This window comes from Corvus hawaiiensis, chromosome 10 (genome assembly GCF_020740725.1).
Source record: "Corvus hawaiiensis isolate bCorHaw1 chromosome 10, bCorHaw1.pri.cur, whole genome shotgun sequence".
NCBI classification, from domain to species: Eukaryota; Metazoa; Chordata; class Aves; order Passeriformes; family Corvidae; genus Corvus; species Corvus hawaiiensis.
In genome coordinates, this window is record NC_063222.1 from 27,686,032 (window position 1) to 27,711,845 (window position 25,814).

Sequence of the window (25,814 nt, forward strand, 5' to 3'; positions counted from 1 at the left end):
TCTCATATGTTAGTCTGCAGGTCACAAGAGAGTATGGTAAAGTCATAAAATAATTCAAGGCATATAAACTTGGCTTTTGATTCGCTAGTAAATCAGGATTTTTTCTTAAAGGAAAAAGATCAATTGAAAGAAATGTGATTTAAAAATTAATACCAGTATTACAAAGCTATAAAGACTTTATTACTTGGAGCATTCCCTTTGTGAAGATGAGTTGGTCTGTCCTTCTAATCTCCTGTAAAGCAGTGTAGGCTGCAGTTATTTATAGGGATCATATAGAATTTGTAAAACAAAGCGTTTCTTTGCCAGCCTCCTGCATGTGGGTGCAGATTCCCAGAGGTTACAAGTACAGTAACAAAGACAGAAATGTGACATTCCAGTATTTGATCTCTGGGTACTGGTGCAGTGATGAAGATTGGGATGTGCTCTAAACATATTGGATATTTTAACATAAAAAATGGCCAACATGCCTTGCAAAGTGGGGGGAGGTCAGTGAGGTTCTGACAGTTCCTGCCCAAACACCAGGCACTAAAAGGATTTTTCCCCTTAGAATCACTTCTCTTACAGAAAGCTTTGCAGCCCTGCTGCCTTACTCTGTTCCTCCCTAATTTTGGCCCCAATTCCCTTTTAAAGCACTGTAGACATTTCAAGCATTTGAAGTGATTCCCAGCTTTAAGCAGTTAATGCGAATGAAGTCCCAGAGGCTGCCCCAAAGGTTGCCCTGAGACCAATCTGTCTGAGCACCTCAGTGAATCTCATTTCTGAGCCCAACTGCCCGTGTGAGTGTAACTCTGGATGTTGAGTATCTCAGTGTCCCAGCACAAACACAGAGGGAAAACATAAAAAAGATCACGTAATTGGAAACACAAATAGAAATGAGGGAATTGTTGTTCTTGTGTGTTGTTCTTCATCAGCAAAGCAGTAGATGCGTTTTGCCACGGATCATTCTGAGTATTTTCTTAAGCCTTGTGTCCTCTCCTCGTTTTTATATTTTGAAGCTGTCCCTCTGCTCTTTTTTGGCTGTTGGACTGAGCTCTATTGTAGAATTGATGTCTGCAGTTCATTCCTCAGTTCCCAACAGAAGATGTGTTGTTTAAAATAATGTCTATATTGTTACTCTATTCTTTGCTGCAGTTACAGCTTTTATCTCCTTTAAGTCCAGCTTTGGACGTGCAGGACAGCACTGACTGGGGAGCAGTTACCCAAACTGGTGTGAGCAACAATGACTCGCTGCCCTTGCTTGTGGCAACTGGGCCTGGAAGGATCCCAATCCATGAAGGTCAGATGGTCTTGTCAGGAATACATGATTCCTGGTGGAAATTATTTCCATGAGATCAGATGGATATATATAATTAGCAGAACCGAAACAGATAGGATTCTTACAGGAGCAGCTGTGCAGCCAACAAAGTTACTGTATCAGAGATTTTTTTTTTTCAATAAATATTTTACACAGAGTCATATTTCTTTTTACAACATATTGGATCTTATCCCAAAAGGATTTGCTTTATAGCAAAGCCAGACAAAGAAAGTAAAGCTCAGAGTTTATTCTCGTGTCTCAAAATGTTATGATAGGCTGAACTGTGCATGGCATAATAAAGTGTTCCATAGCCCTGAGTTTTATTGTGAGATTGCTCCCATTTTGGAGAAGCAGTAATGAAATCCCCTTCCTTAGGTGGTGTCTGGGGAAGGGCTGTCCCTCCCAGGTGTGTTGTAGCCGTGATGTTGGACATGTTCCTGCCCCCCTGCTCTGCCCCTGTGGAGGGATCCCTGCAAAGCAGCCCTTCCTTTGGATTCTACTTCTCCTGCAAGTATGAGATAGCTGGTGGTGCTTAGCAGAGAATTAACAACTACAGGAATCCTGCACAGGGATCCTGAACAGGGCTTGGCTGGACTTTTCATTGGAGCGGGATGAGAGAAGATTGGGGAACTCAGAACACACCAGATCCCTGTGATACTGGAATAACAGGGGTGGTCAGGAGGAATGTCTGAACTTACCACAGCTATAAAGAGACCATAAAGCAATTTTCACCCTTGTTTCCCTCCCTCTTTTATAAGCTGACCCATCTTTAGTCAGATTTCTCTGAAATAGAGGTGCAGTTGGAGGAACAGGCAGAGGTAACCTTGAACCCCTGAATTCCTGCCTTTTTAGACAATTGAATGCTTATAGCCAACCCCTGGCACCAGTGAGCCAGGCAGCTGCAGCACATTCCAAATATTGCTCTATTTAAAGCATCCCAGGGCTCCCAGAGCAACTGCAGAGGCAAACCTTAACCTGCCATTAAACTAGCAGAGGGGGGAATGGCAGAACCAGGTAAGAGGCACAATTAGACGTGAATGTGATAATATACTGAAATTAATAGAGCTGAGCAATGCAGTGTGAACATACTCAGCTACTTGTATTCTTGTCTGATACACGATATATATTTTACTTTTCAGTATGAAAGTGTAATCACTTTAAAAGCTAATTCTATTAACAGCTTGGGTTCCTCCTGTATTTTCGACTCCTACTAGTTTTGTTTATTTTCTCTAGTTGTCATTCCAAGTTAGCTAATACAATAGAACAGTGTGTGAAATGAGTTATGTTTGACAGCATTTTGGTTATATTGTGTGTAGCTGAGCTCCAACTGTAGTGCTAAGTGAACACAGAATAATTTAGATTTTAACCCCACAAAGCTCAAGTGTCAGAGCAAAATGAAATTTTAATAATGACCTTTCCATTGTAAGCACACTTCACTCTCTCTAAGGAGAAAAGGCAGTTCATAAAAATGCATTTTATATCTGTTGTCATTTTTTATTTATTTCACTTAAATTTACAGCTGTAGCTGTGGTGTGTGCTGTGTGCACAGTTACTCAGGTAACACTTGTAAAGAGAACTTTTTAATATGTCTTCTTAGCTACGTTCAAAGTTTTTAAGGACTTATCTCCTGTTTTTTTTCACCATTGACTCTGGTATCTAGGGAGAGTGAGTTTTGCTAAGGTACAACAGGATGCTGAACACTGTTTATTTATCTGAGTTTTCATTGATAGCCCCAGAAATTACCCTGATACTGGTTTAAACTGGAGCTCCCATTACAAGCCCCCATAGTCAGTAGCCTCAGCAGCATCAGCAGAGCTCTGACAAGCCCCTCCGTGCAGCCCAGCAGAGCCCAGCCCTGTGTTTGTGATTAGACCTTTGGAGAAATGGCAGGTACAGGGAAATGGTCCCCAGCAGCTTCACTGTACACAGTGTCAAAGCAGTAGCTGTCTCTAAATGAAACACATGAGGGACTCCCCTGGGGCAAGAGGACACCCAGTTTCAGGGCAGGATTTGTTTGCTGTGTGGTTGTTAATGTTTTTAATGTTTTCATGGCAGCACATGCAGATCTCTCTCTGTGCTCTCTCTCCCCCTCTGGCAGACACACTGTGTAGTGTCATGGTGAGACAGGTTTGCTGAGCTTTAGAAGAACAATGTGGCAATCCTTAAATTATTAAGCTTCCCTCCGAGTCTGCCTGCTTGATCTAAACTGTGCAAGGTGTTGTGAATTGTTTTACATAATTTATTAATCCCTTCAAAAACCATTAACTGTGTAAAGATGTGCTGTAAGAGGCTGTAATATATTGGTAAGTAATAGGATCTCAAAGGTTGTTATTCTGCTTTCTGGCAAGAGTCTGCTGTTTGCTGGAAACTGATAGAAGGGTCTCTAAAATTCTGATGTTGCATGGAGATTTATTTATGTAAAGCCAGTCCTGCTTCCCATGTGCTCCATAGAGAACCATGGCCTGCGCTGGGCTCCACTGAGCAGCCTGAACAGGGGTGGTGGCTCAGCCACCCTGGGACATCCCCATTGCATTGTGATATTTTCCTTCTGGAAAGGAGGGAACACCTTTGCAGTGGGTAATTACCTCAACCTGAGCTACCCCCTAACACCGTGGAGGCAGGATAGGAGAGGGCTATGGTGGGCAGAGAGATGAGCTGTGAATCCCTGGTGTGCAGCCGCTGCCAGCCTCCCTTTGGGATGTGGGAGCCCATCCAGCCTCTCCTCACTGCAGCCCCAGGCACACAGATCTGGACTGGCTGCAGTGTTAAATAATCACTATTTTTGGTTTACTGTCACCAGCCCAGGGAAGCTCCTGGCAGGTGCTGCAGGTGTCAGGGCTCGGATCCAGGCTCTGCTGTCAGTAAGTCCAGTGAGGATGTTCTCCTGTGGAGCTGAAGGGCAGCCCTGTGCTCATCTCCTCCCTGTCCCCTCTGGGCTTTGGATTCTCACTGGAAGGCCCCAGGACACGGTGACTCCGTGCTGGAAACAGCCTGTGTGGCCTGAGCTGCCGGGTGTCCCTTTGCTCTGTGACAGTCCTGGGTTGGGTGGGATTCATTTAGCAAGTTCCCTGTCAATGTAACGTGACCCTCTTTTCTGTGCCAGCCCAGGCCCCGCTGTCCCGCCTGGTGGTCCCCGTGCTGCTGGCGCTCGGCTGGATCGTGGGCTGTGCCCTCATGGTCTACATTGTCTTCTCCTGATGCAGGAAGGGATGGCAGAGTCACACAGCAGCCCTGCAGTAAGTGAGGGCAGTGGCACACAGCAGCCTCCCCTGCCCTGCTTGGCACTGCCACCCTTTAAAATTGAATTTTCTGTGTCTTACAGGTCAGAAGAACCGACAATGATGTTGATTAGAAGAACACGGAAGTTTATTTGAGATTTCTAATGACTAAAAGAAGTATAAAATGAGTTATTTTTAATATCAATAATGTAAAGGCCGTGCACACTTTTTATCCACAGCATTAGGAAGAATCACCAAACCAATTTCCCTGTTCTCAGATAATTTGCAGTTGAGGGGGTGGTTTTTGGAATCTTGTGGTAGGTCAGATACCTGCCTGCTTGCTGAACAGCAAACTTTTAAAATAGCTGCTATCAGCTAAGGAACTACAAGCTTGCTAGAAACAGGCAAGGGTTAATTTCTCATGGGGCCTGGGCAAGTATTTTTAGCCTTATTATGGGGAAAATCTCTTGGAATCTATTGTTATGAAACAGAAACATGTATGTCCTTCGAAAAGAAAACCTCAGGCTTATTCGGGGCTGGGAGGGTTGTACAGCTGAGTGTGTCTGCAATCTCAGGCTCACTGAGGGCCCTGAGTGTCTTGTACTGGGGGGTTTGCTTTCTTTAATTGTAATTGGAGATAATTATATTCCCCCAGTCAGTAATAAGCCTTGTGAACTTCCAGTGACTTTGCCATTTAAATCACAGCTGAGCATCAGATTGCTGCATTTTCACAGACAGCTTTGGGTTTTTGAGCATGAAGATTTTTATACTGAAGAACTGCCGTTCTCAGAAGATGAAATCATTAATAATTCAACCCCCAGTTAAAGCAGAGAATTGATTGAGAGAGGCATGTCTGGAAGATCCCAGCAAGATGTATGCTTAAGGGAATGTGAAAAAATCTTAATGATCCCTGATGGGGTTAAATAGAGAAGGAAGCTATTTTTTTGACTCCTGCTCACACAATTTGTATAATTTTGAGAATGTGAGGAAGGCACATTAGTCCGACATCCTGTCTCCATCTGTGGGCACTGTCTGTTGAGCTTTAGGAATGGAAACACAAATAGATTTGACCATAGTGCAGCCATGAACATTCCTGGGCCACTCCAGCAGTCAGCAGGAGCACTGAAGTGTGACATTCTGTTTGGGAATTATCTTAACACCAGGTTTCTTCACCTGTGAATGAACTGAGGGCAGAGGGAGGATTCAGTCTCATCTGATGCCTTGAAAGAGAGGGGCTAAGTCCTGGAGATTGCCGATCCCTGCACAGCTGCAGTGTCCCCGAGCACCTGAGCAGCACATCAGGGAGTCCCCGCAGGTGGGAACACCCCCCTCCCTGCGAGGGGCTGGCTGAGCTCGGAGCCCACCCTGAGCTCCACCTCAGGGTCTCCCCTCACGGCCAATTCCTTGGTGTCTAAGACTGAGCCCACCCAGACTGATCCAGCTGTGACTGACACAGGGCCAGCAGTGACTCCACAGTGACCATGTCCATGTTTTTACAACTCAGTTCATTTACCAGGCACAGAGGGAAATAGTTCTGAAAGATCCCGCTGGCCCAAATAGGTCTTCGGGTGCCTAACAATGCTGGAAATCGAATGTTTCCAATTAAAATGTTACAGAGCTAAAACATAAACACTACAATCTGGTTTAGCTTTACCTGACTTTTGAGATCTGATTTGGCAGAGGAAACCAAAATAACTTTCTAGGCTGGCTTCAATGTCATCGAGCTGACTTGCTGTATACAAAGGAGAAGTTTCTGCCAGTTTTATGGGGTAATAAAGAGAGGATTATTCCAAGAAAATATGCATCCCCCACGCTGTTGGAAGATCACTGAGCACTCTGCAGAGTGACCTTTTGTAACCACCTTCAGACAACCCACTCGGGTGTCTGCTCGTGGTGCAGCTGTGAAGCTCCCCTTACATGCAGGGGTAAAAGGGGCAGCAAAAGGTTTGGGGCTTTTCATTCCTGAAAAATAAAACGAGTGTTTCAGAGCTGGGTTCTTTTCTCTCACAGAGATGCTGGTGATTGAGGGGAAAAAAACCATGCACATTTAGATTTCTTGCAAAATGCTGGTGCTACACTATTAAAGTGAGGTGATAGCTTCAGTTTTTGTCACCATGTCAGGCCACTACAATATTGTTACAGTATAATGCCAGGCTTGCCCCACGCCCTCTGCCTGGCTTTCCCTGTTTCCCCTGAACAGCTCTTGGAGTAAATTGAGTGGGGAGGAGTCTCTGTCCCCCTGTCCTGGGATGCTGCCTGTGGCATCCTGGAAACTTTTCCACGCTCATGTTTATATTCTTTCAATGCTTGTAATCCCATCTAAGGGTGTTGGTGGACACAGAGCATGACTGCATTCCTGTCCATGGTGCAGAGTGGAGCCGTGCGGATAACACCTGCCTGTGAACCAGGGTTTATTGTGGGACATTCCCAGTCCCACGCCAAGGACAGAGGCTGCAGGGCGCGTTGCGCACCGGCCGTGCCTCTCCTGCCGCACAGACGGCCCCGGCCCGGGGCAGAGGCCGAGCGGCTCCGGCCGCCAGCCCCCAGCGCCCCTCACCCCCGGCCGTGCGTGCGCCGCTGCCGCGGGGGGCGCTCCCTCACCTGCCCGGGGCCCTCAGGAGCCCCTCAGAGCCGCCCCGGCCCCGCTCCAGCGCGGCTGCCCCGGTGCGAGCCCCGGCCCCGGCCCCGGCCCCGGCCCCGGCCCCGGCACGGCACGGCACGGCACGGCACGGCACGGCACGGCACGGCACGGCACGGCACCTGGAGCCCCGGATCGCCCGGGCCCGCGGCGGGCACGGCTCAGGTAGGAGCCCCGGGCGGCGCTGGCGGGCGGGGCCGCAGGGCACAGCCCAGAGGGCGCTCCCTCACCTGCGCAGGGTCCGCCTGGCGCTGCTCGCCCTCAGTCTCCAGCCCCGTTCCAGCATCCTCAGAGCGCTGCGGGCTTTTTTTGTCCTTGTTCTGTGCAAAGCTGGGGGAAGTGTTGGTTTCTGTGTGAAAACAGAGGAGCTCTGGGTTTCCCCTCTCTGAGAGAGGCTCGTTCCTGCGCAAAGCCAATCCTGGGAGTTGTGTGAAGGATTTTTTTGTTGTGGTCTGTGTTTCCTGAGCTGCGGGGCTCAGGGGCAAGTGCAGACATTCATTTGCAGAGAATTTTTGGTTTGTATTTTTATAATTCCTATGAAGAACACACACTGCATTTGGCTCATAATTTCAGTTTATTATCAAAATGTTTTGATCAGATGACAAACTCAGAAAGCTAAAAGGACATAGGTTTTTAAATAGACCTATTGTAGCAGTCATCTGAGGTATCTGGTACTTGGTTTGGGAATGTCTTTGCTTTGATAAACAAAGCAGTAAGTTCCTTTGAAATCTGCATGAGGATGTTTAATACCTATCATTGCAGATTTAAAGCCTTTTACCTTCTTACCTAAAGCTCCTTCAGACTCGTGCAATCAGCTGTGCAGCTTTCCTGATGAGAGGACTGACATTAATCAGAACATGTACAAGTTATGTGCAGGATCAGAGCCTAAGCACTGACAGAGTCAGCCTGAAAACTCCAATGTTGGTGCCCTCCATTGGAGAACTCAGTTTTGTAGGCTTTATCTTATTGCCTGATACCATGCTTTACTCCAATTTCCCAGTTCTATACAGCCACTGATAAAATATGTTACAATACTTCAAGTCAAAAGTGTAGCTCAAGATTTAAATATAAAAACTATGATTTATACATTACTAGAAACTTTAAAAAAGAGCAACTTTAGAGAAAGCAAGAAAAAGCTTAGAAAATTGTGAAAGGGTCTTTGATCACAATCTTACAGATTATAGGTACAGAAATTAATAAATTACCTACAATTTCAGTTGGGCTGGAAAGCTGTAAATAAACTGTTGTAAATAGGGACTTCAGGTAATACACGCTGGAGTAATTAGTGAGAAGTTACTTAAGTACAGCATGTCTTTGGACTCCTCTTGTATAAATGGTTTCAAGTAAAAATGAAAACATTTGGTAGAACAGATTTCCCGTAACAGCACAGGGTACAAAGTCTGACACTGGGAGATAAACCATCATCTCTCTATCATGTCATGATGGCTAAAATGTGTGTTACTGAGTATTTCCTTCCTCCCCCGATCAGAAATCTGCATTCACCAACCGGGGGGAGATCATGTGTTATGCTTTGCCATTTTAAAATGAATCCAAAAAGCCACTGGCTGTGGGGGCAGGATTAAAACTACAGGTGAAGTGTTGCTGAGCACTGCCAGGTGAGTTGAGTCCTACAAGTTTCCGGGGAGGAGAAGCAGCTCAGTGCTGCCTTAGTCCTTCTTCAGTGCTGTGATGGGTGATGATTTGGGGTTTGCATGTTTACCAAAAATTACAGTCATCTCTCTAGCATATTCCCCTCAGTTTTCTTCCCTCCTCCCCTTTCCAAAATCAATTGGAAAGGTCTCTTTTCCTGGAAAGGTCCTTGAGATGTGAGGTTTGCAGTCCATCACCAAACGCGGCACTTCTTAGCAGGATCCATGTTGTCTCTCGTGGTGCATGAAAAGGCTTCTGAAAACTCTGGGGAGTTCTGCAGTGATCCCAGGACCCTTTAAAACAAAGCAACATGCTGTCATTGCTGCTCGCCTTGGTTTGAAACATACAACATGACCCGTATTTTGAAACTTGTTTTTTGTCACCTCACAGTAGTGTGGGGAACGCCCTGTTGCTGAGCTCAGACTGTTGCTTCGTTTCACCTCAAGGGCTGGCTGTGTTTTCTTCTTCAGTTTGTCTTGCCCCTACTGCAACCCGAAAAATACAAGACCTGTCTTCTCCTCATGGCTGGCTCTCACAAGCCAGTTCTTTCACCTAGAACAGATTTCTTGCTTGTCAATAGTTGTCACTAAGGATTTTTTCAGCTACGTTTTGCTGACAAGTTTCTTGGTGAAGGGAAAACAAGACCCTGAGGTCACGGGCTGTGGTGGTAACTTGTCAGTGAATGTTCATTTACATTTTTACACCAACCAAGTTTTAACTGAGATCATGCTGCTCCTCTGGGCGTTCTGCACAGATTTTCCAGTGAATGAGTTTTCTGGCAAAAAGATTCATACAAACAATGGCTTTGAACTGAACATGGGAAGTGAGTATGAGGCCATTCCAGCTAAGGCTGATTTTATATGTGTAATTGTGAACATGTGTGAGTTGATCTGCTAAGAGTCACTTGTTCCTTCAGGAACATACCTATGCAGGGAAACAGCCTCCAGTGTCAAATACAGATACTGAGGGACATTGATTGTGGCCCAGTTCTTTAAAGAACTCTTTCTTTGAGTAATTCATGGTTATTCTGAGAATTATGCTGATCATTAGAACCAGGATATGCCCACAGAAGCTGAGGTGAAGTTCAGCAGTGACACCTGCAACACTTCAATTGTTGTACAAGGCCAAAAGTGACTCCCTGGTCTTGGGAGACAGCAGTGGAACAGGAGATGGCACAGAAAAAGGGTTATCAAAAAAGTCATGCATTTTGGTGATCTAGCTGTACTTCACTGTTCCATTGAACTAGAACTGATAAAATGGGATGCTCTGCAATTAACAATTTTTTTAAGGAGCTGCCTGTCCTACTTGTAAGGAGTGTCAGTGCAGCAGGTGTTGAAAAGGCTCATCCCACTCCCCAAATAATAATTGAAAAAGGCACGTTGGGAGCCTTTGTGACCCTTGTACAGTATGTTATTAGGTGTTAATTTTGTGAGTATGTCTCATGACATGCTTTCTATTTTAGAGCTCTTAGGGGGCCTCATCCTGTAAATGAGAACTAAGAATTCTCATTCTAAGAATGTTGTCTGGTTTCTCATGAACACTTGCATCATTGCATATAAAGTTTATAGCCTGTCTGACCGAGGTACAGACAGCACAACACAACGTAATCTATCCAGGGTACACACAAACACAGCTTGTTACACTGAGATGCTGAACTAGTGTACTTCAAAGGCCTTGTGCCTCATCCAAATCAGATGTACCAAGGCTCTGAAGAGCCTCTGGAGCCTCATTAGCACTGAGACCAGACAGGAATGATTGTAGGATCTGGTGCACAAACTGCCTCTGGGGGAGATCCCAGATAATACAACCCACCCGCAATGAAACCAGGCAAGGAACAGTCGCTGCTTTCACTAAATATTTGAGTGTGTGGGATAAACAAGATTTGGTGAAAGGCTGTTGAAAGAAAGATATTGAAATAATTGTAGTGGATTGTATCAGCAGAGAACTTGGCTATTGTGGACATGGAGCTGGGAGATGACTCAGCCTTCCAGAGCCAGCAGATGCTGTGATGGCTGCACTACCACTGATCTCGTGGCATTGGACCAAACAGGTTTATTAGAGCACATTGTTACACTGCTGATGAATAGGCTGCGCTGACTTCAGATAAAAAGAAAAGAAAAGTCTGGCCCAAGGCCTTCCACTCCGAGCAGGCACATTTCCTGCATGGCTCTACTGAATTGAGCCCAGCTAATCTTGGGAAGGCTGGCTGAGCACACCAGACACAAAATACACATCTGCTGTTGTACCACAGCACATGGGTTTGTTAAGAGTGAGGGTCAGTGATCTCTCACTGATTTTACCTGCAACTTCAGTGGAGGACAAAACTCCATCTGTGCTGTTGGTGTAAAAGAACCTTACCAGGAGCAACTGTGGGAGCCAGGGGACTTGTGAATGAGGCCTGGATTCCAGACACAGGCACTGGGACTCTGCTGTAACAGTTGCACAGTGACAGCCAGGTGATGGTGTGTGTGTCCTGTTGAATTAAGTTGGATCTTCTCAGGGATGAGACAACTGTCCCACATCCTTACTCTGCCTGTGGAGCTTCCTGGGAAGGGCTTTGCCTGTTGGTGCAGCACAGGGCAGTGCTGGGCTGGAAGGGACAGGGACAGCCCAGCCCATCTGTCTCCTGTTAAACAGCTCCAGTGTGCTCTGCCTTTCAATGTGTGTATGTTAAACCTCCCCTGGGAAGGGCAGCCCAGCCCTTGGGCAGCGTCCTTTCAGTTCCACCACAAACAGCTGTGTTACAGAGGTGTTACACTTCGGGACTGCACTGAACATTGTTGGCTGTGCTGACCTGAATTTGCCTGGGCTGTGCACGTCTGTCTTGATGGAGTTCACTGCGTATTCTGGTCTGTATGTTCCACACCAGACCTGCACAGGTAACGAAGGAAAGCATCATTAGCCCTAAGATTGTACAGGAAGAGATCTGCTGTCATTTAACTACGAGACACCTAAAGTTCATGAGAATAAATTCCACATTACAACATAGAGAAGAAAAGGTGTATTTTGTTAAAAAAAGTATGTCACTGACCTCAGACAAAGGCACTTGGGCACAAGAAACCCTACCAGGCTTATGAGTGCTGAATTAATTTCTTTATGGAAGATAAAAATCACCTAACAAGACTTTATTTTCACTGCTTTGCAGTGAACACTGCTCAGCTCTGCCAGCTCTTAGTTGGCCCATGGGAGTCAGCCTGTTCTGACTTGCTGTTAAACTGTAATGTCAAGTGGTTTTCAAAGCCCTCAGACAAGAAGGATACCTGTGCAAAGTTCAGAAAAAACAGCTGTTTGTGGTTCATGTCGAGACCAGGAAGAAGTTTTTCTTTTCCATGTTTTCTCACAAAGTTTTCATAAGCCTGTAGAATGAAGTGAATAGAAATATTATCACTTTGAGCCCAGACAGTCAAAATGAAATGATGACAAGGAGGAACATGGATTCTTTGACATAATTAATCGTTGTCTCCCTGGCCATCCATCCCACATATGCCACCTTGAAGCAGAAGACCACAGGGCCATTTCTTAGTACTGTGCTGTCAATTATCTAATGCTGCATTATGAAAAAGAGATTTTTTCCACTGTGGGTTTTTGGGGGTCTGGTTTTTTTTAAGTGAATTGCAGAAGACTTTAAAACCTTGCCATAGTAAGAACAGCTGCTTTCATGTTTCTTATGGAGACGTGTCAAACGATGTGTTGTTAGTGTATCATCATCAGTATCATCAGATGCTGGAGAAATGCTCTGCCTGAAGTCAGTGCCAAGGTACTGCCCAAGCGCAGCTGAGGAATAAGCAGATAGCAGGTCCATGGAAAAGGCTCTGGAAGTTTCAGTGGATAACAGCTGCACGAGAGCCAACAGTGCCACAGCACTGCAAAACAGGCAAGTGTTGTACTGGGATGTGTAAACAGGAGTGGCTTATATGAAATACATGAAGTAATCCTGCTACTCCACTTGGCACTGGCCAGGCCTCAGCTGGAGCACTCCGTCCAGTTTTGGGCACTGCCCTTCAAGAAAGACGTGAACCAACTGGAGAGAGTCCAGAAGAAAGCAGCAAGAATGAGCAGAGGTCTAGCAAACATGACCTATGAGGAAAGATCGAAAGAATTGGGTTTGTTTAGTCTAAAGGAGACAAGTCTGGGCCTTGAAGCATGTAAGTCTTCAAATATGTGAAAGGTCACAGGAGAGAAAGGAGCAGATTGTTGTGTTTGCACTGTTGGAAGCAGAGCCATGGTGGCACTGGGAGTGCCACGAGGAGGCGTGGGAATGCTCCTGTGGGAGGTTGGAAGGATACAGAAGGGGTTGATTCTACCTGCATGGAGAGAGGGGTGGAATATTGACCTCTCAAGATTCCTTTTGGACCTTTTTTACTATTTATATGATGTCATAATAATTTTTAATATTTCTGACCTAATTTTTTTGGCTACTCCCATTCCTTTCAGAAAGCATGTCCCCTTTCATGGCTTTGTACTTTGCACAAATGTTCCAGTAACTGAAGATCAGTCTAATCTAATAAGCCTGATGCCTCTTTTAGGCTTCCAAATCATTCTTTAAACTTTCATTAACAATTGTCTTTGCCCTCAAACATATCCATTTCCAGTGAGAACTTGGAGAAGCGTGAGTTGGCCCATGCATCCCAGGGGCTCTTTGTTGAGCAGTGCCAGCAGTCCATTGTCAAGTGTTGAGTATTTTGCCACAGAACAATGTGTTCAGGGAAGGAGAAGGAGGATCGTGTTGTTGAGGCTTGCAGCCATCAGATTTGTCAATAACAAGAAGAGCTGATAGAGAAGCTGACTCGCTACTCTCTTCCAGACCATGTTCACAAAAAGAACCTGTGTCTCTCTGACTGTCAGTCTCAACGGTGGCCAATCTACGGAGTCCAGCAGCTGTTTCAGGAAGAGAAAGAAAGGAAAGCCAAAAAGCATCCAGCTCCCATGGAAGGCATAGTGCAGGGAGTCCAGTGTCTCTGACGTCTTGGGATACCAGCACAGAGGACGCAAGACACCTTTACAAGATGAACAGCAAAGTTTTTGTTTATGTTTATGGGTCAGAAGAAAGTCATTCTGCTCCTCCTTCCTGCCATAAAAAAGCTGGTGAAAAAGACAGCCAGCAGCAGACAGCTGCTGGTGTCAGCACTTCAGTTAGGTCATGGTCCAAGTGTGAGCCAGTGAATGTTTCCATTCCACACATTCCTCATTCACAAAGGAAAAAAAAAAAAAGTTAGTTTAAGAAGAGTTCCCTAGGAACAGGTAATATGTAGCCTGACATGATTAACAGGATGAGAGAAATACTTCAGCTGGCCAAGAGCTTTAATCCATGTCTTGATGGCACAGTAGGTCTAGTCCTGTCCCTAACACAGAAACATGTTTCTTCTTCCAAGGCTCTGAAACTGATTTTCTTAATCTCTGACAGCTTCAGCTAAAACAGAAAAATGGATACTTCTTACCTTGTATGCTTGTCTCACACCCCCATTATCAGCAATGTTTTCTCCTAGTGTGTTGATTCCACTCAGCTGTAAAATAGAAAGGAAAAGTATTGGTTTCTGAAAAAAGAGCTCATCCGGGACCTACACCAAGCTTTGTGCATTTTCCACTTTCTAAAGGCAAGAATTACCTTAAAATCTGAAGATTCCTAAGTCAGTCAAATATCACTGAAGATGATGAAGCTTCGGTAATGGGAAATCTCTAATTTTATTTTTTAAAAAATATATTCTTAACCTTTAGCCCAACATACTGATTTATGATAGTCAAAGCTGCAAAATCTAGAATCATCCTTTAAATTTAACGTGTGAATAAAAGGGCAGAAAAATATGGTAAAATTTTCTTCTCTATTTTTACTGGCCTCTCTCTGAGTCCCAACACTTCAACACATGTTTTGGGAAAACCTCAGGGCTGGGAGTTCTATCTTTTCCCTATCCTGTGCGACGGAATACATTGTCAGGCTGTAAAAAACCAGCCAGTAGAATTGAGAGAAATAACTTCTTGTTCCTTTCATGTAGCACTGCAAGCAGTGCTGTCTCATCAAACCAGCATGGGGAGCCACAGAAACAGGACCTACGTTCTGTCCACCTGCCAGGTCCCACGAGAAGTTCCCATACTGGTACACCATGCACTGGGACAGCTCCTTGAAATTCCGTGCTGATTCTTCAGTCCACCAGTCCACAAGGTCTCCATTCTCATTAAAATTCCTGCCTGTAACAGTACGTTAAACAGAATTATTTATACAGGAAAACAGGGTTTGGTGCAGTGAGGAGGGAGCAAGTAAGGCTTTGGATTGTGCTTTTGGGAGAGCAATACTGTAATGCCTCAGAAATCCAGACTTGATCTTACATACAGAAGTTCATCTCCCTTTTATGTGCTCCCTGGAAGGATTGAGCACTAAAGCATGTAAAACACCCTGTGCATTGAGTGCTTTGTCACTAGAAGCTCAGTGCCTCACCATTGTCGTCAAAGCCGTGTGTGATCTCGTGCCCGATGACCATTCCTATGCCACCATAATTCAGAGATTTGGGCTGGGATGCACTGAAGAAAGGGGGCTGCAAAATGCCCGCAGGGAAGACTGAAAAAAAAGCCACAGCACAGTTAATACCCTGCCTCGTTATCCTGCATGTGCAGTGGGGCCAGACCACTTCTATGGGCTTCAACCAAAATCACGCTGTTCCCCCTGATCTCCCAGCAGCACTAAGTGACTGACACATGGGACTGCTGCAGGGCAGAAGGAACAGAGCAGCAGGATCACTCCCCTCTTCAGACACTTCCAAAACCATGACCAGCATTTGCTTTGTTACTATGTTGCTCTGCGAAAAAAGCAGTTTGTTCCAATTTACATCACTCAGCATTCACAGCTTCTGTCTCATCATTAAACAAACCTCACAACATTGTGAGAAGTGGGAGGGTGTCCCCCAAGAAGAATAAATTATTTGATCATTCCATCACAAATCAATCTCAGAGACAGGAATTTATTCTTTCCCTGAAAATACAAGTAACTCCCACTAGAATCAATAAAAATAGGCCAAGCTGGCAATAAAAGAACTGGGACAAAGCAGTTCTTTTTACCCACTACTCTACTCATTTTTCTAGGCTTCTAAGAAACAATTCAGTTAAAAAGAAACCATGTTGCAGTTATGATCTTTTATAAATTAAGAGTAATAAAACACTATAAAATATTCAGTTCCACTTTAGTATCTCGTGAAGGCCTTTTCCTTTCCCCCTGCTGCCACTGTAATATAAAGTATTAATTCTCCCTGGGAAGGAGGTGGATGTAACTCTACAGCAATTGAACAGACAGGAGGAATTGGGTGACAGTTCTCACACAGCAAAAGAAAGAAGAATGATACTTCTTGAATTTCAGTATAAATCCAGTTCGGTTCTAGGGCTTTCTTTCAGGAGGAGAAAGAACCATGCAAGAACTAGAAAATAATAAACAGGTTAGAAATAACCCAGTTCCGCTGCCTGTGCAAGCTGCTGTCACAGCAATCCCAGTACAGTGCTAGTTTGCTATGGAATGAAATATCCCAATGTTCCATGCTGTTACCAGAAAGCACCGATAGGAACAGCAGTGTAAGTGCCACGGTGTGTGCCGGGCCCCAGCAGAGGAGCTATCTCTGGAGCTGTTGGCTGTGGAAGCGCTGCCAGCGGGATGGGGACTCGGGGCTGTGCAGCCTCAGAGCCAGCTGCTACCTGAGGGAACACACAGTGGGGCTGCCTGGGCAGCAGCAGCTCAGCTGGATTTTGGAAGCTGAGTGGCTTCCTTACAGTCTGAGCTGCTGATGGAGCAGTGCAGGTCAGACCACACTTAAAGGTAGTAACAGCTCCAAGTTCCCTACACATCATGCACAGAACTGCTCTTTAGAGGGTTTTTTTTTAAAGTCTAGTTCTAAGCTAATTCAGACATCACTCTAAAGATCAGACTGCTTTAATTATCCTGTGCATGCCATAGTTAAAGGATGAGGTAAGAATTTATGACTCACATTAACTGCCAGTCACCAGTTTCAGTCTTCCACATCATGATTCCTTTCCTACAAATTACTGAACAAAGCTATTTTAAACAAAGCTTTCTGAAAGTTTTTGTGTTAACTGTTCCGTAAAGAGCTAAATGCTCACATCAAGAAATAATGTTTCATTTCTGTGCAGAGCCCTGCAGGACAAGGTTTTTCCATTTTTTTAGATTTGTTTTCAGGAGTTACAGGTGGATCACAATACCTCACTGATGGCCTAGAAAGGACACTGCAGTCTGTGACATTTGGATAACTAAAATTTAAATGCTATTTGCAGAATGGATGTGACAGAAATATCGAGAAGCATAATTAATGTTGTGAAATGTTTCGTGACACTTGTGAGCCTTGAAGCACTGTGAAGGGAGCTGGGATGGTTCACAATGTGAGAAACCTTGGGGCCTCCATTTGGTTCTAATCTTTAGCCAGAACGGATGGGGTTTTTTATTTCCATGGATGGTTTTGGGTAGGCTGACATTAGGAATCTTTATACTCAGATTTGTAATATCAAGATCGCTCACTTCCTGGTTTTAAAAGTACATACATACATACATACATACATATATATAAAATGGGTAATTTGGACATTAAATCTGAATCACATCAGTAAATTGGTAAACCTTACCTATCTGATTCCTACTTGCTGAGTAAAAAGCATTGACAACTGCAGCTCCACTTATCCACCTGGTAACAGCAGAAGAATAAACATTAGAATTCCGGTTGTTAATGGCAAAGTTAATGATTGCAAGAATAAGCCTAGAAACTGTATAAGAGAATCACAGAATATTTGAAATTGGAAGGTACCTTCTCCTGTGCAAACTGGATGAAAGACTAGACAAAATATTAATAAATACTTACTCCTCTTTGTCCACCTTTTCTCTAAGCTTTTTCAACCTTTTCTTCTGGGTAAATACTAAATTTTGAATAATGTTTTCAAAGTATTCTTCTTCTTTATAGTTCAACTAAAAAGAAAGGGGGAAAAGGAGTTAGTGGTGGTGTTACTGATTTGGGATAAAAGACACATGGATCAGGAAAATCTAGTCTTAAGCATGATGAGCTAAGCAACACATTTCTAAGAGTATTTTTTGATCTACAATTAGACCTTGGTTTGCAGAGCTCTGCTACATCACAGAGTTGGTATTGTAGCTGGATCTATGTTAGCAGCTGGGTATTTTTTCCAGAGCTCTTCATTCTCTCTTTCTATACGTATTTTGAGTGGAGTTCAGCAATTTTTGGTGTTGACCTTAACCTCTGGAGCTTCCTGTTGCAAACCAGTAGCTGCCAGTTTGGTAAGGAGCAGTTCCACCTCTGACGAAACACACAAGTCAGCTCCGTGCCTGGGCATCCACTGCACCCAGTGTTGGGTCAGTCTGTGCCACATGCAGTGCTGCACGGAACACCACTGGCTCCGTGCTTATCCTCACATAATCCCTCTAGAATGTATACATGGCCTTGGAATGCCATCAGATCCTGGCACATCGGCGCTGGCTCAGCTCTACCAGGCTGGCTGGTCACACCTCCTCCCTTCCCCCTGCAGCGGGGCACACACGGGGCTGTTCTGTGCAGGTACACAATGTTTGGTGTGGTAAGGAAGGCAAATGCACATTTTTTTCTCTGAAGACCGTTTTCTAATTCTCCTGCCTATTGTGCAAACTTACCTCCTGGTACTCACTGTTGAGCTTGTTGTCATCTGTCACAATCTCATCGGGATAACCAATCCTCTCTCTAATTGCTGTTGCCTAGGGACAAGGGAATTTGATATCCATAGCAAATCCAGCCATGTTTTTAAATCATAAATTATATAAGAAAGGCAATATGGAAGCTACTGCAGAAACCACAGGATGTTAATTATATATAGGTTTTGTTTACATTTTTTATTCATTGAAAGCACTAATTTATGGTTTTTATCCTGTTGCTTCTAATAGCTGGTCAAATCACCAGAAATCACTCCTTCTCATTTTCAGTACTATTTTCCTGTAGATATTAATTATCTAGCTCCTTAATCACCGATTTGCCTGAAAGGTCTTAATCTTGTATACAAGTTCCTCCTATTTTGGGTGCCTATCTCCAGAGGCCCCTTCCCACGGAATCCTAAGCTGCTGTGCCTTATAAACACAACTATAACTGTGTTTGTATTATAATATAGTGATAGAAGTTACTGCTTAATTTTTGTTGGGACAAACAATTGAAATACTGATTTTTATAGAACTACACATTACCAATATTTAAGACAGAACTTACTTTTTGTTCTGCTCTCTTTTTGGTCTCTGCATCCATCCAGGGAAGTTCATCTAAGGTTTTTATAAAAACATCACGTATATCTGCAATCATTTCTTCAACCTGGAAAAGACATCAGAATGTTACAAACCCAGAGAGTAAGATGGCAGGCAATGCTGTTCTGTCATTCAGGTTACCAAAACCTGACAGACATCGCCCTACTGGACGCTGTGCATCTGATGGAATCACTGTGTTTATGCCAACCCCAAAAATGGGTTGTTTCACACCAGGATTCCAGTGGTGATCGCAGTCAACTAAGGCTTCACTTCAGGTCCATTTTCAGGAATTTTCTGTGTGGCTGAAGGCAAACAGAAATAACCAATTGCCCCTGCCCAGTGGCAGCAGGATGTGAATTAGTATCAGTCTCAAAGAACAGCAGTGACTGCTGGTGCCAGCGAGTGCTGCTCCTGGGATGTGAGGATTAGCTCATGCACAGCCCACCCATGGACCTGGCTCAGAGAGCCGCGGGAGCAGGCAGGTGCCTCTCTCCCTCCAGCTGTGCACATGCAAGCCTCACATTTCACACTGTACTGTAATAAAAACTTGAATTTTTAAACCTTTGTAATAACCGTTATTAACACTTCAATAAAACTTACGAATCAAACCCACTTTGATTACACTGTAATAAAAAGTGCAATCAAAGCTGTGTCAAGAAGTGCATGGTGATGATAAAGGGCCACTTTGGTGGCACTCAGGCTGAGTGGCTGAAGGATTTACCACGTGTTTGCTGTCTCCAGCAAAGGCCTCCTTCACGTAGAGCCGGCCCACGGCGTTCTCCATATTCCCGTTGACGTAGTTGGCACAGCGGCGCCACACAGCAGTCTCGGAGGTGGTGCCATAAAGGGCCTGTGGGACACAGACATCAGGGCAAGTGGGCACAGCGACTGAGTGGCAGCTGTATGATTCAGAGGAGCCTCCTCGACCTTCAATACACCTAGGTCATTCATACTCCTGGTTAGGGCACTTAGGTGGACTCACTCTGTAATGGGAGGAGCATTAGCAAAATTCTTGCAGAGGAAGAAGCTCTGCTGTGGAAATACAAAGAACTTCCATGTCCAATTGCTGAAATTGCTCAGCATTTCCATAAAAGCACTAAGCTATCAGCAGGATCGAATGACTGAAAACCAAGACTGGGGCCATAAAGTTTGCCTTGGAATAAATTCCTTTGGATGATGAAGAGTTTGTAACAAGTCAGTCAGAACTGTAATCCCTTGCAAATAAATGGGACTGTTCTGATACCAAAATGGGGATTCACTTAGATTCAGAAAAAACAAGAGACCAAGTACCAGAGCAGTGCTTTCAAATCCACTCAGTATCAGGCATAAATCCCATAAATTATAGATACACTCCAGCAGAGGCTCAGCAAACACATCTGGCTTTTGTGTGCAAAATCCAAAATACATTAAATATTTATATACTACACCTACATAAAAAAACTATCTTTTGTGCCTCACAAAAGCCATCATTAGAACTTATGGAGAGATGAATTTCTGCACCTTACGGAAAGCATTCCTTGTGTCCTTGTAGTCCCGGCTGAGGCTGTTGACAAGATCCATCACAAATCGCCAGGTCATGTAATTTTGAAGGTCTCTATTTAACAAAACAACAATAATAAGCTGGTAATGTTTTGAGGCTTATTAAGTTTTCTGGAAAGAAAATGAAAATACCAGGAATACTTAACACACCTACCTGGAAGAGTATTTTACAAGAATAGACTTGAGCTTGATAAGGTAGTCAGGGTCGTAAACAATGACATGTTCCGTGTTGTCAACATTTATTTGGACAGTTGACATGATAGCATTTATGAATTCTGACCAATTGAACACCTGGAAAATCAATATGCATTATTATAATGGTTCAATCATAAACAATTTAAATATGTTTGCATGACACAAATGCCCTGCCTGTAGTTTCCCTAATATTTGCACTACTTATAGATGGGGCCATTGTAATAATAACTGGTCTGAGATCATTTACAGCTCTAAAAATGTTGTTAACAGAGAGGATATTTGGCAGTAAGGGTAGAGAAATTGCTTTAATTTCAAACTAACACAATTTTTTGTTGATTTTTAAAGTTTTGTTCTGCCTATTACTTTGAAAAGTGTTGGTGATTTTTCCCAGCCTGTATCTTTGGAAAGGTTTGTTGGAAGAGGTAATGTCTTCCATCAGACAAATGGATGTAGCTGAGGAGAGCAGATAAGCTTTCAGGAACAGTCACTGCAGGTCTGAGAGAGAAGCAGCAAACTTCAGGCTAATCTTGGGAATAATTGCTGTTCTATCCTTAGACATTACAATGCTATCAACTCCCATCAAGTGTCTTTTGAGCATTTTGGAATAAATTTAAATTAGTGCTGATCTGCAGCACCCCCCCAGGAACTAATAATAACCAGGGCAATGCCATTCTATGACAGGAGTTGTTGTTTTCTGACAGGATGACTGTAGTGGTAACCAACTACACCTGTGGGAGATGATGAATTACAAAACCAATTAAACCAGGCAGGAGGGAACTGTCAGAGAATTACAGTCAATAAAATTGCAGTGATTATGAAAAAGTGCCAAGAATAACAGTGTTTCATTGCACCTCACTGGCCTCAGAAACCTCAATAAAAGTCATGAGAATAAAAACTACCCATGTCTAGTATGACATAATGCTCCTGAGGAGACAGAGCTGTGTTAGCAAAGCTTGGGCTGGTTTTCAGCTGGACTCTGGTGCCATGAATTAAAGGCTGCCCTGCACAAACAGCACATGGCTCGGGGTGAGAGCAGATCTGACACATCCCAGGGGAGCTGCAGTGGGAGGGATGTGGAGAATTGTCCTGTTCCATGGGCCTGACAGCCTGGGCTCCTGTCTGCTTGCACTGGGAGCAATATTTACAGAAGGAATGTTGAACAAACAGGACTTTTGTTCTGAATCTGCAGCTCTGGATAAACAGTGGGGCTGAGTAGTCCACTACAACATCCCTGAACCAGTTGGTGGCTACAGGATGGACTTTTGTCCTGGGCCCTGAATCCATGAGGATAAGTAATAGGATCACAGAATCACAGTATGGTTTGGTTTGGAAGGGACCTTAAAAATCATCTAGTTCCAGCCCCCTACCATCAGCAGAGTCATCTTCCACTGGATATTTTTTTTTTCTTTGTGCTTTCCTATGTCTTTATGTTGAGGCAGATGGGAAGATGGGCCTTCAGGTTAGGAGAAGCAGTGGGTACAGAATGTGCTTACAGTCCAGTGTCATCGGAAGAGTAGGTAAGACTGTGCACATCAGGGATCCTGTTCAATTGCAAATATGTCATGTCTTTAACAGAAAAAAATTTCAGGCTTCATTGTTTAATCCCATCAGTGATGAATTAGAGGTTAAAATACCAGGTTATTGATCACTCACCTTATGATTGATTTCCAGTGAGAAGTTGTTTTGGAGTTGTGCCAAGGTCATTTTATTGTACAGCAGGAGTGGATCATTTCTGTCTTCAGATTTTGTTGTTGCCTGTCAGAGTTAATGAGGAGAAAATTACTAAGTACATTGAGGCAGTTCCCAGGAGTTTCGGTTCTGATCGGGATGCACTGCTGCCCTATCTGTTCTTTGTGACCTGCTGTACTGCTGGGGAGGCACAACCCACAGCTCACACAGCTCTGTGCTGCTCTGGGCACTGGGAGTTTGCACTGCTGAGTTAAACATCTGCATCCACAATAGCAGATTTTACCCTTTTAAAGTGCTTTGAAAAATCAGTTATGCCAAGCCTCCTTTTATCTCTATCCTTCTCTTCCGCTTCCTCTTTCCTATTCTATTGTGCATTCAGTGGGTTTTTTCTGTGTTTTTTTTTAACAAATTCCGAAGAGCACAATGCCAGCTCTCTTCAGTCACATTCAAGCTGATGCTGAGTTTTGGATGAAAGGTTAAAATCCCAGGCAGTGGCAGCTTCCCCAGCACCAGCTGGACTCCACCAGCAGCAACTGCTGCAAGGACATTGCAGGTGGGGTTTCCTTTCATACTCCTCTTTAAAACCTTTCTTCAGTGAATTCCTTTTTTGATAGTAATTGCCCATCTCTGATCCAAGCCCAGAGGTGTGTTTCTCAGGAAAACGAAGAAAATCAAAATCAGATAGTTTAAGTTTATACAAATGGTTTTCCCAAGTATGTGACCTTACTATGAGCGTAACTTCAAAAATAGCTGAAGCTATAAAGTGTGTATTCAGCCTGTTTCATGGTCATCCTCACCTTCAGGTCCTGCTGCAATGGTTAATAATAATAAGCCATGGTTTGCTCATGAATGCCTTTGGTTTTCTCCATGCATGTTAAAACTCCCACTATTTCTCCAAAGTCAAACTCATTATATTATTTTTCCTTTGTCCTTTTCTTTTAAGGGAGAACAGTGTTTGGTTAAAAATGCCCTTGGAACAATCAGCATTGTGGAGCAGCTTGTGCAGCACAAACATGACTTTGTGTTCACAGCAGGCCAAGGGCTGGGAATCTGCTGCTCTGGGATCCAAACAGCCCACGGGGAAACAGGACAAAGGGAGGAGAGGCCCCAAAGCATCTCCCAAAACTCACACTCTAAACCACATTAAACAAAATCCAAGTCTGTCTCTCTCTGCTCTTGCAGGGCTTCTGTGAACAGATCAGGACAAAACATTTTGTTGCTTGGAAAACAGCTGGCTCAAATACTTTCCCTTGCTCCTCCCAGGACAGAGCTGTATTACTGTCTGTTCCTTCAGGTGTAGCAGGCTCCATACATTTCTGGTCCCACAAAATAGCATCAGCAAGGAAGTTAACAACTCAGTTTACAGTCAGCTCTCTTAGGTATTAAGAAAAAAGTCAGTTATTTAAAGGACAGTTTAAAGATGTTTTTCTTACATTGGCAATCTCTTTCTCCAGGTCCATAACTCTTCCCATTTGTTCAGAAATCTCACTCTCACTGACAGAAATGTTTCTTTCTTGTAGGATTAGTTTAGCTACAGAAATCATGAAATCAACGTAGGCAGAACATGCCTGTAGGAAAAAATAGGAACAGTTTAAAGACAAAACTCTTCAAAGTAGAGCATACCTTGACTATCTTCAAGATTTCATCTTCATTTTTATGAACTACAGTTCTCATTCCTTATTGAAACAGTTCGATTTTATCGGAAATACTGTTAGATCACAACTAGAAATTAACTTTGAACATTCCCTCGCGGAGCACTACTGAGTGATTGGAGCACTGTTCAAAGCTAAACACTCCCAATGACTGCACTGTTTTCATTATTTAGAATGAGACATTTGTATGTCCATATTTAAACCATCACCCATGTTTTTTCTAGCTCACTTTAATTACAGCTTCCAAAAATACCGCTTCCAAAGAGCCATGTTCCCAGGAACATAACATGAGGGAATTGGCTTTGTGGGAAAAGCACTCTTAGAAGCTGTGAACCTCCTCCAGTGCTTCTTGGAACAGTTAGAACTCACGTTGCTGTATGCAAAGTTAGGTATACTATAGACAATATATATGAATTTAACATTAAAGAGTTCACTAATGGTAAGAATGTAAATACAGCAGCAAATTCTCTGAAATGTCACACTGTCAAATATCTTAAGGTGTCATTATATTTTATGGAACCTCAGTATTTTTCTAATTCCATTATTATTTGTAGTTCTAATTCCTCATTCGTAAGTCACACTCATTTTTCTATCAACAGCAATGCTCTTTTCAATATTCCTTTTCAATGCAAATAAAAAATATACATAGTGCTGGATCAGCTATCAAGTAACAAATCTGGTTTATGCAATGTAATCTACCAAAGCAGTGATTAAATCTAGGATTAATAAGGTGTGCATGTCATCATCTTTATTAATAGAAGGATTTTGGTACGTTCAGCTCCTAAGGCAGGGAGTGCACCTCTTTAATGAACGCTCCATGTGTGCAGCCATTCCCTATCCTGGGCATCCCTCCCTGCCAGCAGGGCCAGGCTGTGCCCAGCTGGGGCTGTGGCACCGTGGGACCGGGCAGCTTGCACAGAGCTGCCAGAAGGGACAGGGACAGGGCTCACAGCGGCCCAAAGGGCTGAACTCCCAGTGCCAGTTGCAAGCAAGAGAGATCATTTCAGAAAGAGAAAAGCCCATGAAGCCACTGACAGCTACAAGTCACAAAAGACAGTGCATACCAACCCTGTAAAAACCATCATAAAATTCAATATAGCTATTACCTCAAACCAGTAAGTTAACAGAGATTTTTAGGTACCAATCAGTGACTTTATTTTTGTCCTAAGTGCAGCTCTTAAGTCAGGTAGCAAAGAAATAAGTCAGCTAATTTCAACTGGACTGTATAAATTATCTCAGCAATTTCAGTGGAAACTTAAGACATCGGAATTACTCCTGTCTGAGCAGAGCCATCCTGTATCTTACAAGAGAAAAAGATTTTAAATTATCTTATTGGCAGATTCCACTTGTAGCTCTGGGGTGGGAAGTCTTGATGGAGGCAGAGGCCTGGAACAAGCAGGAGGCAGAGATGGTGTTCGCTGTGCACAGCTCCTGGAGTGGAATAAAAAAGCAGGAACCAGAGCCAAGAGCAGGCTCTGCCGGAGAGCGAGGATGGAAGGGGAACAGCTCTCGCTTGGAGCAGTCATGCTTGGAAGGACACTGGGAACCTGCCTGCCAGGGATAGAGCTGTTTTTCAAGAATACTTCCTCCTCTACTTTTCAGCAGTGCACAGCTGATACCCAGGTAGGTCAGAGGACAAGAACTGTCTCTCAGTGCTGCAGTCAACACAACACATGGAAGG

General features: G+C 43.9%; 2 protein-coding genes across 4 annotated transcripts in view; one reads left to right on the plus strand and one right to left on the minus strand.

Moving 5' to 3' along the window:
* The first annotated feature begins 2,061 nt into the window (after positions 1–2,061).
* On the plus strand, positions 2,062–6,505 carry STRIT1 (small transmembrane regulator of ion transport 1). 2 transcript variants are annotated; one of them, XR_007205606.1, is made up of 4 exons: positions 2,062–2,308; positions 4,398–4,530; positions 4,617–4,689; positions 5,676–6,505. XR_007205606.1 is itself a non-coding variant. In XM_048313782.1 (3 exons), the coding sequence occupies exons 1-2, from the start codon at positions 2,296–2,298 to the stop codon at positions 4,490–4,492; spliced, it is 108 nt and encodes a 35-aa protein (XP_048169739.1). In that variant the 5' UTR covers positions 2,062–2,295; the 3' UTR covers positions 4,493–4,530; positions 4,617–6,505. The 2 variants fall into 2 exon arrangements, 1 of the variants encoding a protein (XP_048169739.1); XM_048313782.1 differs by having other exon boundaries at positions 4,617–6,505.
* Positions 6,506–7,705: 1,200 nt separating this feature from the next.
* Positions 7,706–25,814, minus strand: part of MME (membrane metalloendopeptidase) — a 31,154-nt gene continuing 13,045 nt past the window's right edge. For both annotated transcript variants that reach the window (XM_048314848.1, XM_048314847.1), the window contains exons 9-23: positions 23,915–24,049; positions 22,446–22,547; positions 20,752–20,888; positions 20,559–20,652; positions 19,780–19,908; positions 19,027–19,125; positions 18,444–18,524; positions 17,644–17,747; positions 17,411–17,469; positions 15,231–15,350; positions 14,850–14,983; positions 14,239–14,304; positions 12,061–12,156; positions 11,595–11,671; positions 7,706–9,093 (exon numbers count right to left, since the gene is read on the minus strand). In XM_048314848.1, the coding sequence (XP_048170805.1) occupies positions 8,994–9,093; positions 11,595–11,671; positions 12,061–12,156; positions 14,239–14,304; positions 14,850–14,983; positions 15,231–15,350; positions 17,411–17,469; positions 17,644–17,747; positions 18,444–18,524; positions 19,027–19,125; positions 19,780–19,908; positions 20,559–20,652; positions 20,752–20,888; positions 22,446–22,547; positions 23,915–24,049 (1,533 nt within the window). In that variant the 3' untranslated portion in view covers positions 7,706–8,993. The remainder of the gene's footprint in view (positions 9,094–11,594; positions 11,672–12,060; positions 12,157–14,238; positions 14,305–14,849; positions 14,984–15,230; positions 15,351–17,410; positions 17,470–17,643; positions 17,748–18,443; positions 18,525–19,026; positions 19,126–19,779; positions 19,909–20,558; positions 20,653–20,751; positions 20,889–22,445; positions 22,548–23,914; positions 24,050–25,814) is intronic.